Consider the following 12,153-nt stretch of genomic DNA (forward strand, 5'->3'; position numbering starts at 1 on the left):
TTTCCTGGAAGAGCCAAACACATTTTTCTCTGTAGGGAAAAGCCTTCCCCAGGGATTCCCGCGGGATGTGTTGGCTGGGAGCGCCCCCGCTGGGCTGGAGGTTGTTCCTCCCTCCTCTGCCTTTTGGCCCCACTCTGCATTTTCTCTCCGGTTTGAACTTTGGCTGGGTTTGGGTTCACTCGTGCAAACATTACGTGCACTTTGGGAGCTGCAGGAGAGTAAACCAAGCAAGGGAAGGTGGGAATCGCCAAAGAGCAGCTGGGAGTGAAACCAGCAGAAATATCCCCTATTAGTGCTACCAAACCCTCAGGGAAAGTCTTTAAACACCCTTTAGTCCCACATTTGTCACCCTCTGGGTTGTGCAACCCTTTCAGGTGAGTGAAGCACTGGCAGGTCTCACTGACTGAGCAAAAAGGGCTCTGTAGGAGCCTGAATTGCAACTTTAAATTTGTTTTAAAGCATTTAAATCTTTTTCTTGACTCTGATTTTACCCCTGTGTTTACCAGCTTAACTGCTCTGTTTTTTAAATCGGGGTTATTAATTAAAAGCGATTCCTCCTTGGACTTAAAAAGTTAACCAAGTTTGCGATTCCACTCAAGCAGAACACTTTTTGTGCACTTTGTTACCACCAAGAACCAAAGCAAAACTACAGCCCCGAATGTCCCTGCCAGGAACAGGAACAAGGAGCCAACAGCGATGGGATAAAACTCCTGGAGCAGCAGCTGCGCAAGACTCTGAGTGTCCAGCGCTGGCTTTTATCACATGCTGGGACAAGGATCACGTGGAGAGGCGGAGAGTCAGCCCTGCAGAGCCTGGTGGCACCGTGGTGGCATCCGGGGAGCCGCTGCCCCCATGGCATCTGTGAGCCAGGATGAGATCCAGCAGGTAAGGAGCTGCTCTCCGGGGAGGGAGCGTGTCCCTGGGGCAGGCAGGTGGCACTGCTGGTGAGAGATTGGCACTGCTGGATAACCTGCCCCTGGGGTCTGCTCTGCAAACACTAAATATTCTCCTCAGCCTCTTGTGTTAATTCTGAGTGTGTGGGTGTCACAGCTACAAACTCTTCCAGAGGGCAACTTGTCCTGCTGAGCTCTTGGAGGAATTTCTCCTTTGCCCCTCTGTCTGTGCTGCTCAGCTCTCAGCCCTGGAGATCTGCCTGGCAAAGGATAATCTCCAGGCTATTCTATATAAAGAAACCTCAGTGCCAGCAGAGTTCACTTCATTTTGTAAGGGATTGTGGAGTCAACCGTGAGAAATCACCCAGGGGTTTTTCCCTTGGAGAAAACAACACCTTTGAGCTTGGAAAGGAATCTCACTCCGCTTTGGCACACGGGAATGACTGTTTGTGTCAGCAGGCTTGGTCATTTAATCTTAGATTAGATATCCTTAAAGCACAAAGGCTCTAACCATGAGATCTCTGCTTTGGGGGGTTGAGATGGATTGTTCTTAGCTGGAATCTCGGCCCGTTAACAAATCTCTTTTGCAACAGAAATAAAAAATAAAGAGCTTGTTGTCCCCCTCCTGAAATAAAACACTAAGACCAGGCTGTCCAGCTGCAGAGCTGAGGGTTGGATGCTTTTCCCCCTGCCAAGAGAAGTGTTTTCTCCTGCTTTGTGTCGCTGCCCCCGTCTCTCCCAGTTCCACAGGGATGGCTTCCTTGTGCTGGAGCGGTTCTTCAGCACCGAGGAGTGTGACAGCATGAGGAGCCAGATCCAGGGAATCATCGCGGGGATGGAGGTGCCGCCGCACTGTCGCACCGAGTTCTCCACCAGGGAGCAGGAGCAGCTCCAGACGCAGGTCCGGGCAGGGCTGGAGGAAGGGAAAAGGCAAATTGCTGCCCAGGATTCGCTCTGGGTGAACAGGACTGTTTCTTTTAACTGAACACCCCGAGAGGACTTTGCTCTGCAGCTTCCTGCAAACCTCTGGTGGGGTTTTATCAGAGGGTGAAGGGATTTGTGTGGCTCTGCTGCACTTTCAGCCACGTGCAGCTCTCACAGATCACTTTGTATTTGTCCTGCAGACAGATAAAAGGTTATTTTCCAAGAGAAAAACAAGGGCAGCCTCTATGTGAGAGGTCCTTGTAAGGCTCTAATCAGCACCAAGACATTGGCATCAGGCATTGGAATGGGCTGCCCAGAGAGGGGGTGGATTCCCCATCCCTGGAGGTTTTTAAAGTGAGATTGTCCATGGCACTGAGTGCCATGCTCTAGTAAAGGGACTGGAGTTGGACCAAGGGTTGGACTTGATCTCTGAGGTCTTTTCCAACCCAATACATTCTGTGATTTAGTGCTGTTAAGAGCCTTTTAATGAGTGATTTTTTCACTGTGTTTTGTTTATGCTGCATCTTGGTGGGAAAAAGATGCAGGTGAGTGTTAATGCTTTGGTTGAAGGTTCATTTATGTGTTTGTAAGGATATAACCTTTACTGGGCTCTTATCCCTGGCAGGGTAGCTCGGATTACTTCCTGACCAGTGGAGACAAGATTAGATTCTTCTTTGAGAAAGGTGTTTTGGATGAGAAAGGTAAGCCCTGGCTTGGGTTTGCCACAGGGAGGGGCTGAGAGAAGGCCCAGTGAGGGGTCAGGGGCCACTTTTCAGCTTCTGCTTTGCAAACAGTGTTCAATTCTGGTTTTCTTTGTAGGTAACTTTCTAATTCCAAAGGAGAAGTCCATCAGCAAGATTGGCCATGGTATGTTAAAGGGTGGGGTTTGGAGGGGGATAGACAAAAGGGATGTGGTTTGCAACCCTCTCCAATGCTGCCCCTCACTCTCTGCTCTCAAAGGACTTAGTCCTGTGTTTCAGTCCTTTTCCAAAAGCCCTTCTGGAGCTTTTTCAGGAATGCATAGCTCAGAGTCACTGACATGGGAAAGGCTGGACTTCAGCCCTTGGCTTTTATGTAAGAGATTTGCTCTGACAAATTTACCACCCTGAGAATGGTCACATTTGGTACAGACCAAACTGTGCCTCCTGTGTCCACTGTGGTGCTGATGCCAAAGCTGTCCCTCCCTCCCGTGGTGTCCCCAGCCGCTTTTCTTTACCCTTACTGGTCTCAGTTTGACCTATTTCCTCTCTCAGCTACTGGACTTGTGTTTTAATCCCTTTTGTTTCCAAACAATACATGGAAAACGAGAGCAGGACTCAGAGTCTGCAAATGCATGAATTTTGTTCAGATTAAACTTCAGTAAACTTGGAAATTCAGGACTGAGTATTCTTGTCCTTTGGTTTTCTCAGAAAAACCCTCTCCCCTTCCCAGGCCTGCTGCCATTCTGTGACACTTCAGCTTTTCCCCAGGGGAAGTGAAAACAGCTGTCGATTCCTGCTGATCCAGTAACTTGGCAAATCAAAAGGCTTCTTGAGATTGTCTCTAATGACTCCTTTGTTGGCCAAGTTTATCCTTATCCATTGCTCAGGAGCAGCTCCTGCTGGACCTGGCTGTGTGTCCTGGTGGCAGATCTGTCCAGGATGAGCTGGAGGCACAACTGAGTCTTTGCTTCATGGGTTTGTCAGAGCTGGGCTGTAGCACTGCCTGCACAAACAGCTCTGGCCTGCAGGCTCTGGCTCTCTGAAGGGCACCAAAGATGAACTGTAGCTCAGTTTTGCAGCACTTAGGGGTTTTTTTGTTTTAAAGGGTGAGTTCACCACGTGCCTCAGGTCACAGATCTTTTCTTTGCCCTCAGCTCTGCATGCTCATGATCCTGTCTTCAAGCAAATCACCCACTCCTCCAAGGTGCAGGTGAGCTGTCACTTCTTCCCAGAATGGTCTAGGAAAGAATAAATAAATTATGGAGTAGCTCATCTTAATTTTCTTGACTCCCAATGATAGTTGTTTTGTTAGTGAAAGGAAATTTCAGTATCTTCACAGAATTATAGAGTGCAGAAAACAGCAAACATAAATCTTGGGAAGTTTTCTTGCAGGAATTGGGAAGAAAACTAGGCCTTGAGAGACCAGTAGTTGTGCAAAGCATGTATATCTTCAAGGTACAGTGATTCAAGTTGTCTTGTCACTCAAGAAATAAGACCCTATTAGGTGGGAAGCTCTGGAGCTCTTCACACATCCCCTTTCTTTCCTTGCAGCAACCTGGCATTGGCGGAGAAGGTGAGATTTGTGTTCTCTCTGTATCCTCTGCAGGAAATGCTCCTTTAGCAAAGGGGTATTACCAGGAGAAAGGCTCAGAATCAGTTTTAAGTCTATGAGTTTGGTGGTCCAAACCTTCTTAAAATTGCTAAAAACACATTAGTGATTTCCAGAGATGTCTCTACAGAATAGGCAGCTTGAACAAAGAGATGCTTTTACATTTTCAGCAGCACAATAATTTACTGTAAGATTTAAGGTTTGTAAGATTAATGTGCTGCAAGATTTAATTTAGATGGGTGGGCAGGGAGGGCACTGAGTCAGGGAGGTGGAAGCCTCCCAGGCACTCAGCAATAGGACAAGGGGGCACAGCTCAAGCTCTGCCAGGGGAAATTTTAAGTTGGAAATCAGAAAAAAATTCTTTCCAGAGAGAGTAATCAGGCACTGGAATGGCCTGCCCAGAGAGAGGGTGGATTCCCCATCCCTGGAGGTTTTTCAACTGAGATTGGCCGTGGCACTGAGTGCCATGATCTGGTAAAGGGACTGGAGTTGGACCAAGGGTTGGACTTGATGATCTCGGAGGTCTTTTCCAACCCAATCGATTCTATGATTCTGTAAGACTGGAGTCCTTCTCATGGAACTGAATTCTTCAGGTATTAAAACCCCTCACAACCATCTCTCCTTGCAGTGACACCTCACCAGGATGCCACCTTCCTGCACACGGAGCCTCTGGGCAGGATCCTGGGCTTCTGGATCGCCCTGGAAGATGCCACACAGGAGAATGGCTGCCTGTGGTTCATCCCTGGCTCCCACACCAGTAAGAGTTGTGTGTGTGTGTGACCACTCCTGGGGTACCAGTTCTGGTTTCACCACCTCTGAGCAGCTTTAAATTACTGCTCACCTAAATGTTCCCTCAGTGGAGTCCTGGTGCTCTCATCCCTCAAATCCTTGAGTCAGCTGCACTTGGATTGTGATTTATGCTCTTATAGAAAGGACAAATAGACCAAAAGTTTGCTTTGCAGGAGTGTGGGACTGTGTTGCAGAAAGGGCCAGAAAGGCAAATAAAAGGCAGGTGTTTCTGCCACAGCTGGAAAATCCTAAATCTCTGATTAATGAAAAAGACCCCACACAAATTACTATAGAAAAATTGAATATAGCAACAATAAAGTTTGAGAAATCACTGATACTGTTCCTCTGCTCTGCAGAATGGAGTTAGATGTTTAACTTTTGTGTGTTTTCTTGTTCTGTGGCTCTGCAGATGGAATTACCCGGAGGATGGTCCGAGCACCTTCAGGAACCTCAACATGTGTGGAGTTTGTGGGGTCAGAGCCAGCCTATGAGGACAGTCAGTTCATCCCTCTGCCTGTACAGAAAGGTACAAACAGCCCCAACGTGTTTCTTACAGCCCAAGAAAACACAAAGGAGCTAAAGGTGACCTCATCACTGTCTGTAACTACCTGAGGGGAAGTTCTAGCCAGGTGGGGGTTGGTCTCTTCTCCCAGGCACTCTGCAATAGGACAAGGGGGCACAATGGGCTCAAGCTCTGCCAGGGGAAATTTAACTTGGAGATCAGAAAAGAATTCTTTACAGAGAGAGTAATCAGGGTTTGGAATGGCCTGCCCGGAGAGGGGGTGGATTCCCCATCCCTGGAGGTTTTTAACCTGAGCTTGGCTGTGGCACTGAGTGCCATGATCTGGTAAAGGGACTGGAGTTGGACCAAGGGTTGGACTTGATGATCTCTGAGGTCTTTTCCGACCCAATCGATTCTATGATTCTATAAGATTGTGTCTAACCCTTCCACTGGAAGGCTGGAGCTCACCAAAGGCAGCAGTACAGGGGTTTCCTCCCCACAGGTGGGCTCATCCTCATCCATGGGGAGGTTGTGCATAAGAGTGAACTGAACAGCTCGGGCTCCTCCCGCCACGCGTTCACCTTCCACGTGATGGAGGCCAAGGGCACCAGCTGGAGCAAAGAGAACTGGTAAGGGCTGGTGCTCCCAGGCAGGGCAGGGAGCTGGAGCCAGGATGAACTGTCAGTGAAAGCCTTGCCTGTCACAGTTTGTTGGTGGTGACTTGCTTAGCACTGGTTTTGTACCCACAGAACTGCAACAGCCTCTGAGGGTTTGCTTTTCCCTCTTCCTTCCCTCCCAGGCTCCAGCCAACCCCTGAACTGCCTTTTCCATCGCTCTACACTTGAGTGAGTGACTGGCTCATGAGCTGATCAGTATTCCTGATTGTTCCTTCATGTCCCCCTGAAACACACCATTCCCTAAGGCAGCTCTCAACATCAGTTTATCCTGGGAACAAGGACCTGTCACAGCCCAACACACCTGCAGAAAACAGAACCTTCTACTGCAGGAGGAGCCCTGGAGGATGAGAGTCCTTTCAGTAAGGAAACCTCCTCAGTCTTGAGAACAGACCAGTAAAGACCCTGACTGGGACCAGTTAAGAAATATTTCTTCTGCAGATACTCAGTATTTTCTTCTGTAAGAGCTTGAGTGCAACTCTGGGCTGTTGGTCCCAACAATGCAGGTGAACATGTCATGAAAAGGCTGATTTTCACCCTGTTGTTGGAATAACAGTGATTTGAAACAATCCTGTTGTGGGCAAAATAAAGCAAGAATTCTGCTTTTTATAATCAATCTTCTAAGTATTCCCAGCAACCTGGAGCTGAATGTTTGATCTCTGGGTGTGTTGATTAAAAATATGACAGTTCCTAAAGATTGATGTTGAAATGATGGAAACAATGAACCTCAATCAAACTCCTTGCACTTAAATAAAAAAAATTCTCCTTTTCCTCTCCATCATCTTTTCTTGGAGGAAGACACAGTGTGATCTCCCAACCTCCCAACAGCTGGGCCAGCACCAAGCTGTCTGATGGGCAGTTTGAACTCTCAACATGCACAAGAACAATTTCTATCCCCAAAGTCAACCCAACTTGCAGCATTGAGTGTTTGGAAACACAAGTTCCATGCGAGGCAAGATCAGGCCTGTCTCCTGAGCAGAACAGCAGCTGTGTAGGTGTGATTTCATCAGCACTGCTGCAGTGACAACTCTGGGAGCTGAGCCTGGTGTCACCAGTGCAGGAAATACATCAGAGTAACCCTCCCACTGTCAGAGCTGGGGCACAGTGAGCCCAGTTCTTGCTGACTCTGCCCCTTTTTGCTAGTCTCTGGCATTTGTTTGATGTGAAAGTCAAATTTGGTTTCTTTAAGGGATGAAGTTTCCTTTCAGCCCTTTGGGCAATGCAATTCCTTTGGGTAAGGAATTCCTCCCAGCTGGCTGGGGCAGCAACTGGGGAGCTGGGTCATGGCAGTAACACTGGATGCAAAGTTTCTGCATTCAGGAACTTTCCTGGTTTGTCTGAAAGCTGTGAGGAAATTTCTTTGCCTGAGATGCTGTTTTATGACATCAGGGGCCTTGGGGTGTGGCTCTGGGCAGAGGCAGCTCCAGCTGTTTGTGCCTTTCCTTGAGAGGAGTTAGTTCTGCTGAGGAGGGATAGTTCATCCTCTGATTATGTGCAAAACCACCCAGTTCAACTGCGTAAATAAAAGCAAAAAGCTGGATCAATTGGCAGCATTTCCTGCTAAAGGTGAAGGAAACTCAGCCCATCCCAGTTACTAAGTTTAGTTTAACACAGAGAGTATCTGACAACGTATTTTCTCATTATTAACCAGCTCTGGCCAACTTTGTCCTCCTCAGGAAAAGCAACACCAAATCCCAGGGCATGAATTGGGCAACGCTGCCTCTCAGCTGTTCCAGTCCTGGCTTGTTGCAGGGACAAACACACACGCAAATCTTGGATTCTGGAGCCCATTCTGCTGCCCCAGAGCCTGGTTTCCCCCACCCCCAGCCTCAGAGTTACAGTGTTGTGTAAGGGGCCTTGGACTCCCCCAAACTGAATTAAAAAAGGGTCAGAAGTTCACTTGATGATGCAAACAGGAATTCTGGAATGCCAGTCTCCTGCTTGGACACTTTCCAGGGGAAGGGAAGAGGCAGGGAGGACACATGTGTTTTGTTCTAATGGACACCTGGCAAACCAGTGAGAAGAGACTGTCAGTACAGAGGAGTTTAAGACATAAAAATGAGGTGGTGGGTTTTTTGGCTACAAAATGGTAGCTGTGATTTTAATTAAATGGGCAGAATTCAATGGCTTCACTCATTTTGATAGAAGGATTTTTATAAGTTACTTGATTAAACATCTGGCTGAAAAAATGGGAAAAATACAAAAGTGTAGTAGTGGTAGAAAATTTTATTGACTTGAACAGATTTTCTGCTTTCAGGATTAATGTGTAATTAGTTTTAGCTGTGACTTTGCTTAATTTCACCCCCCCATATTCATTCCCAATGGATTTAGAGATTAAAATCTTGGGAAAGATAAAACATTCTTCTTGTTGAATGAAACCTCAGGGCTCAGAATGCCCCGTTGTTGTCATTAGCAGGGCTTGGAATGAGCAGTGCTGACATTCCCACACCTTCCCCACCCACCCTGGATAAACCAGCTGTGGCAGCTCCTGAGTCAGGAGGTGTTTTGGGGCCTCTTGCTGAGGGGACTGGGCACATCTGGACTCCTGGGCCTGCTCTGAGTGCCCACCCTTGTCCCCAAACATGCTTTACATGGTGCTCATGCAGAGAGAGGAGCTCACACGTTCAGTAACACAAGATGCAGGACTCGGGACACAAAACAAGATACAACACAGGGGTGGCAGCATCTGAGAGGTTTGCTTATTTATTTTGGACCCCTTTAATTGACTTACCTCTTCTTCCTCTGCTTCCTTTGCCTCTGGGCACTCAGAAGAAACTTGGATTACTAAATACATGCTGTTTTTATCAGTCATGATTGCTGCTGTGAGAACCCAACTCAGGCTGTTTCCAACAGGGTGGAAAACCAAGACCAAATCAAACCCTTTATTTTAAATAAGTCTTTTTCATTTCTGATTTTCACAATTTTCTCTGCTGTACCAACAGCAGCGTTTAGGTCAGCTTTGAGCTTTCATTACAGTGCCTTTTCTAGTAGCACTTTTCTCCAGGAAGGGAGGAATCTCTGCTCCTGGAAGTGCTTCTATGCCATGAACATGATCTGGAGGTAGAGGGGCAGCAGCAGGTTATCAATTTGGGTGGTATAAGCTTCCAAGAGAGACACCAAACTCACAGATGCCAAAATCCAGGCGTAGCTGGAGTTCAGATTGACGCTGCTGTCGAAGATCAGAATGAGGGCCACAGCAATGATCTGAGCAAAAATAGCTGTCATTGTCCCTTCAAAGGTCTTCTTTGTTCCTGGCCATTTGATTTCCCCCATGGTACTGCCAAAAACAGAGGCAATGGTGTCTCCTACCCCCACTGCCAGCACCCCAGAGTAGGGGACCAGCCCTCCTGCCCCTGCCAAGGTGCCTTTGGGAGCACAGGCTCTGGGGAACAACCACACTGGGAGGGACATGCCAAGCAGGAGATAAATATGAGTCAAGATTAGAGGCCCACTGTCCCTTTCATCCAAGAAGATGGACAGCAAATGCCTGAGGGTCTGGCCGAAGGGTTTGATCCTGAAGTACCGAACGTACTCCAAGAAGATGAACAGTGCCAGGCACAGCACTGCAGCAACGTGGAGGAGCTGACGGTCATAAATGAGGCCAGGGACGTAAGTGGCTACAACAATGAAGTGGAAATATTTCCTGGTGACGGTCGAGGCCTGGTGTTTTTTAGATTCAGAGGATCTCTTTTTGTTCTGGTAGAAAACCACCCCACACGCTGAGGCAGCCAGGAGGGTCCAGTACCCCAGAAGGTAAAGTCTTGTCTGTGTCTGGAACAGGAACTGCAGCAGCCAGAACAGAGGGTTCCTCTGGATGAGCCTGTAGAGCCAAGGCATGATGACCCCTAAGCCCAACACTGCTGTCATCATGTGGAAAAACAGGGAGGAGATCCACGTGCCCGAGTCCATGAAAAGGAAGAGCACAGTGAAAAAGAGGCCAAGAAGTACAAGTCCAACAACTGCCACCAGGAGGAAGAAGTCAATGGGATCCCCTCTGCCCTCGACCACGTTCAGAGAGCGCTTGATGAGCTGATTGAGGACAAAACTCACCCCCCCCAGCACCAGCAGTGCCTCTCCAGGAGTGAAGCACCGGGGCAGCAGGTACAGCAGGATCATGCTGAGGTAGACAAAGATGAGCAGCACCTCCAGCACCTCTATCACTTCTGACACAGCCAGGGAGTGTTTCATGGTGTAGATGATGACGCTGCCAGCCATGCCAGTCAGGATGCAGGTGTTGGTGGGCACGGGCTTGGTGATGCCGACGGCCAGGACGGAGAGGAAGAGCGCGAGCAGCATCCCCGCCGAGCACACCACGATGCCGAAGCGCTCGAAGCGCACGATGCCGGCGGCGCGGCAGCGCTCCCGCAGCACGATGCCCAGCAGGGGCATCACCATGCTGGCCGGCAGGAGCCCGCTGGTGGCCGACCCCCGGAACTGGAACACGGCCCCGCCCTGCTGCAGCAGCCGGTCCCACTTGAACTGGGCGTAGAAGGCCTGCAGGGCCAGGGCCAGGGCGCACCACGAGAACCGGTCCCACACCGCGCCGTGCACCGACAGCACGATGGCAAACACCACCAGAGACTCTGCCAGCACCGGCTTGTTCAGCATCATTCCTGCTGCCAAAGGCGCCCTCGGGAGTCCTGATGTGCTCAGCTGTCCCTCAGGGAGAGGTCCCTTCCATGCTACTGAAATTGCTGTGAGAAAGAGGAGAAAAAAAAAGAGCAAAAGGTTAAAGCAACTTCACTCTTAGAGCAATTCTACTCTTGGAGCAACTCTACTCTTGAAACAATTTCACTCTTAGAGCAATTCTACTCTTGGAGCAACCTCCCTCTTGGAGCAACCCTACTCCTGGAGCCATTTCACTCTTGGAGCAACTCTAGTCTTGGAGCAACCTCCCTCTTGGAGCAACTCCACTCTTGGAGCAACTCCACTCTTAGGACAACTCTACTCTTGCAGCAACTCCTATAAAGGCCAAACTTTTTTCACTGTTTTGTTATTAAGCTCAATTTAAGCTGGCAGTTATGTGCCAATTGTTAATATTGACACACAGGTGGTTAAAAAAAGAGAATAAATAAAACCAACAGGGTGATGGATCAAATTCTGTCCCCCCTCTGAGAGCCAGAGAAGTCACTCTGATGTGACAGAAACAAACCACTGATATGGGGGACTCAGACACAGCTTTAAATTTTCTGGTGCAAAGTCTTTAGACAGGATCCCTCCTGGGCATTTGTCAGAGCTTTGAGTATTTTCATTCAGTGAAAAGATGGAGAACTCCACTGCCTGAGAATGGTAAATCGGGGGGGGATGGAGGGAGGAACACGGGGACAGTGACAGGGACACCAGGGGGACACCAGGAGCGGTTGGGGGGGAGAGGGGACATGGTGGCCTTGGGCAGAGGATGGCACCGGTGTGATGGTGACACTGATGGTGACACCAATGGTGACACTGAAGTGACATTGAGGGTGGCACACACAATGACACTGATATGACACTGATAGGGGCACTGGGCACTCAAAAATCGGGGAAAGGGGCATTCACAGGGGAAACGGCCACACGGTCGAACTTCCCCTCCGCGAGGTCTCTGCCCTAACGCGGCAGCTCTGCCAGCCCCGCCCCGCGATGGGATTTCACCGCTGAATTATCTCCCTGTGCCCGCAGCAATTCCCTCCTGCGCAGTTTTGCGGGAAAGTGAAGCCCCTCAGCGCTGCCGGTTCGAGCCGCACCGAGCGCTCCGCACCCCGCCTGCCCTTGCCCTGCCCTGCCCTCGCTGCGGCCCCTCCGCGCTCCCCGCACTGTCCCCTCCGCCGCGGCACACACAACGCAGCCTTCGTTCCTGCGAAGTGGGGACAGCGGGGCCGCAACCGCGTGCGGGAGGTGCGGGAGGCGCTCCCGTGTGACCCCCATGTGTCCGCCGATGTCCCCGCGGAGACACGACCGAGCCGCGACCACCCCCCGCCCGTCCCCGCGCACCCACCTCGCTGGGCGCCGCCATCTTGGCACGGCCGCTGTCACATGACCCACTCGCGCGCACGGAGGGGGCGTGGCCAAGGGGAGGCGTGGC

The 12,153-nt window shown here is 49.8% G+C and overlaps 2 protein-coding genes across 3 annotated transcripts; one reads left to right on the top strand and one right to left on the bottom strand.

The window, feature by feature from the left end:
• The first annotated feature begins 663 nt into the window (after positions 1 to 663).
• On the top strand, positions 664 to 6,870 carry PHYHD1 (phytanoyl-CoA dioxygenase domain containing 1). 2 transcript variants are annotated; one of them, XM_071574452.1, is made up of 11 exons: positions 664 to 885; positions 1,636 to 1,794; positions 2,443 to 2,518; positions 2,637 to 2,684; positions 3,673 to 3,728; positions 3,911 to 3,973; positions 4,070 to 4,091; positions 4,756 to 4,884; positions 5,326 to 5,442; positions 5,921 to 6,047; positions 6,218 to 6,870. In XM_071574452.1, exons 1-11 carry the CDS (start codon positions 763 to 765, stop codon positions 6,261 to 6,263), a joined length of 966 nt encoding a protein of 321 aa, XP_071430553.1. In that variant the 5' UTR covers positions 664 to 762; the 3' UTR covers positions 6,264 to 6,870. The 2 variants fall into 2 exon arrangements, with proteins under 2 accessions (XP_071430553.1, XP_071430554.1); XM_071574453.1 differs by having other exon boundaries at positions 686 to 885; positions 1,644 to 1,794.
• A 1,428-nt stretch (positions 6,871 to 8,298) lies between these two features.
• Positions 8,299 to 12,120, bottom strand: DOLK (dolichol kinase). Its single transcript, XM_071574455.1, has 2 exons — positions 12,067 to 12,120; positions 8,299 to 10,786 (listed from the first exon to the last, which is right to left on the bottom strand). The coding sequence occupies exon 2, from the start codon at positions 10,701 to 10,703 to the stop codon at positions 9,129 to 9,131; it is 1,575 nt and encodes a 524-aa protein (XP_071430556.1). The 5' UTR covers positions 10,704 to 10,786; positions 12,067 to 12,120; the 3' UTR covers positions 8,299 to 9,128.
• Between the last annotated feature and the right edge of the window lie 33 nt (positions 12,121 to 12,153).

Source organism: Pithys albifrons, chromosome 20 (assembly GCF_047495875.1).
Source record: "Pithys albifrons albifrons isolate INPA30051 chromosome 20, PitAlb_v1, whole genome shotgun sequence".
NCBI classification, from domain to species: domain Eukaryota; kingdom Metazoa; phylum Chordata; class Aves; order Passeriformes; family Thamnophilidae; genus Pithys; species Pithys albifrons.

What these genes read in the sequence shown, in the direction of transcription:
- PHYHD1 (XM_071574452.1), top strand. Translation starts at nt 763, where the DNA reads ATGCTGGGACAAGGATCACGTGGAGAGGCGGAGAGTCAGCCCTGCAGA. An exon ending in AAAGCATGTATATCTTCAAG is followed by an intron (nt 3,974 to 4,069) that starts GTACAGTGATTC and finishes CTTTCCTTGCAG; the next exon opens with CAACCTGGCATTGGCGGAGA. An exon ending in ACCTGGCATTGGCGGAGAAG is followed by an intron (nt 4,092 to 4,755) that starts GTGAGATTTGTG and finishes CTCTCCTTGCAG; the next exon opens with TGACACCTCACCAGGATGCC.
- DOLK (XM_071574455.1), bottom strand. Translation starts at nt 10,703, where the DNA reads ATGATGCTGAACAAGCCGGTGCTGGCAGAGTCTCTGGTGGTGTTTGCC.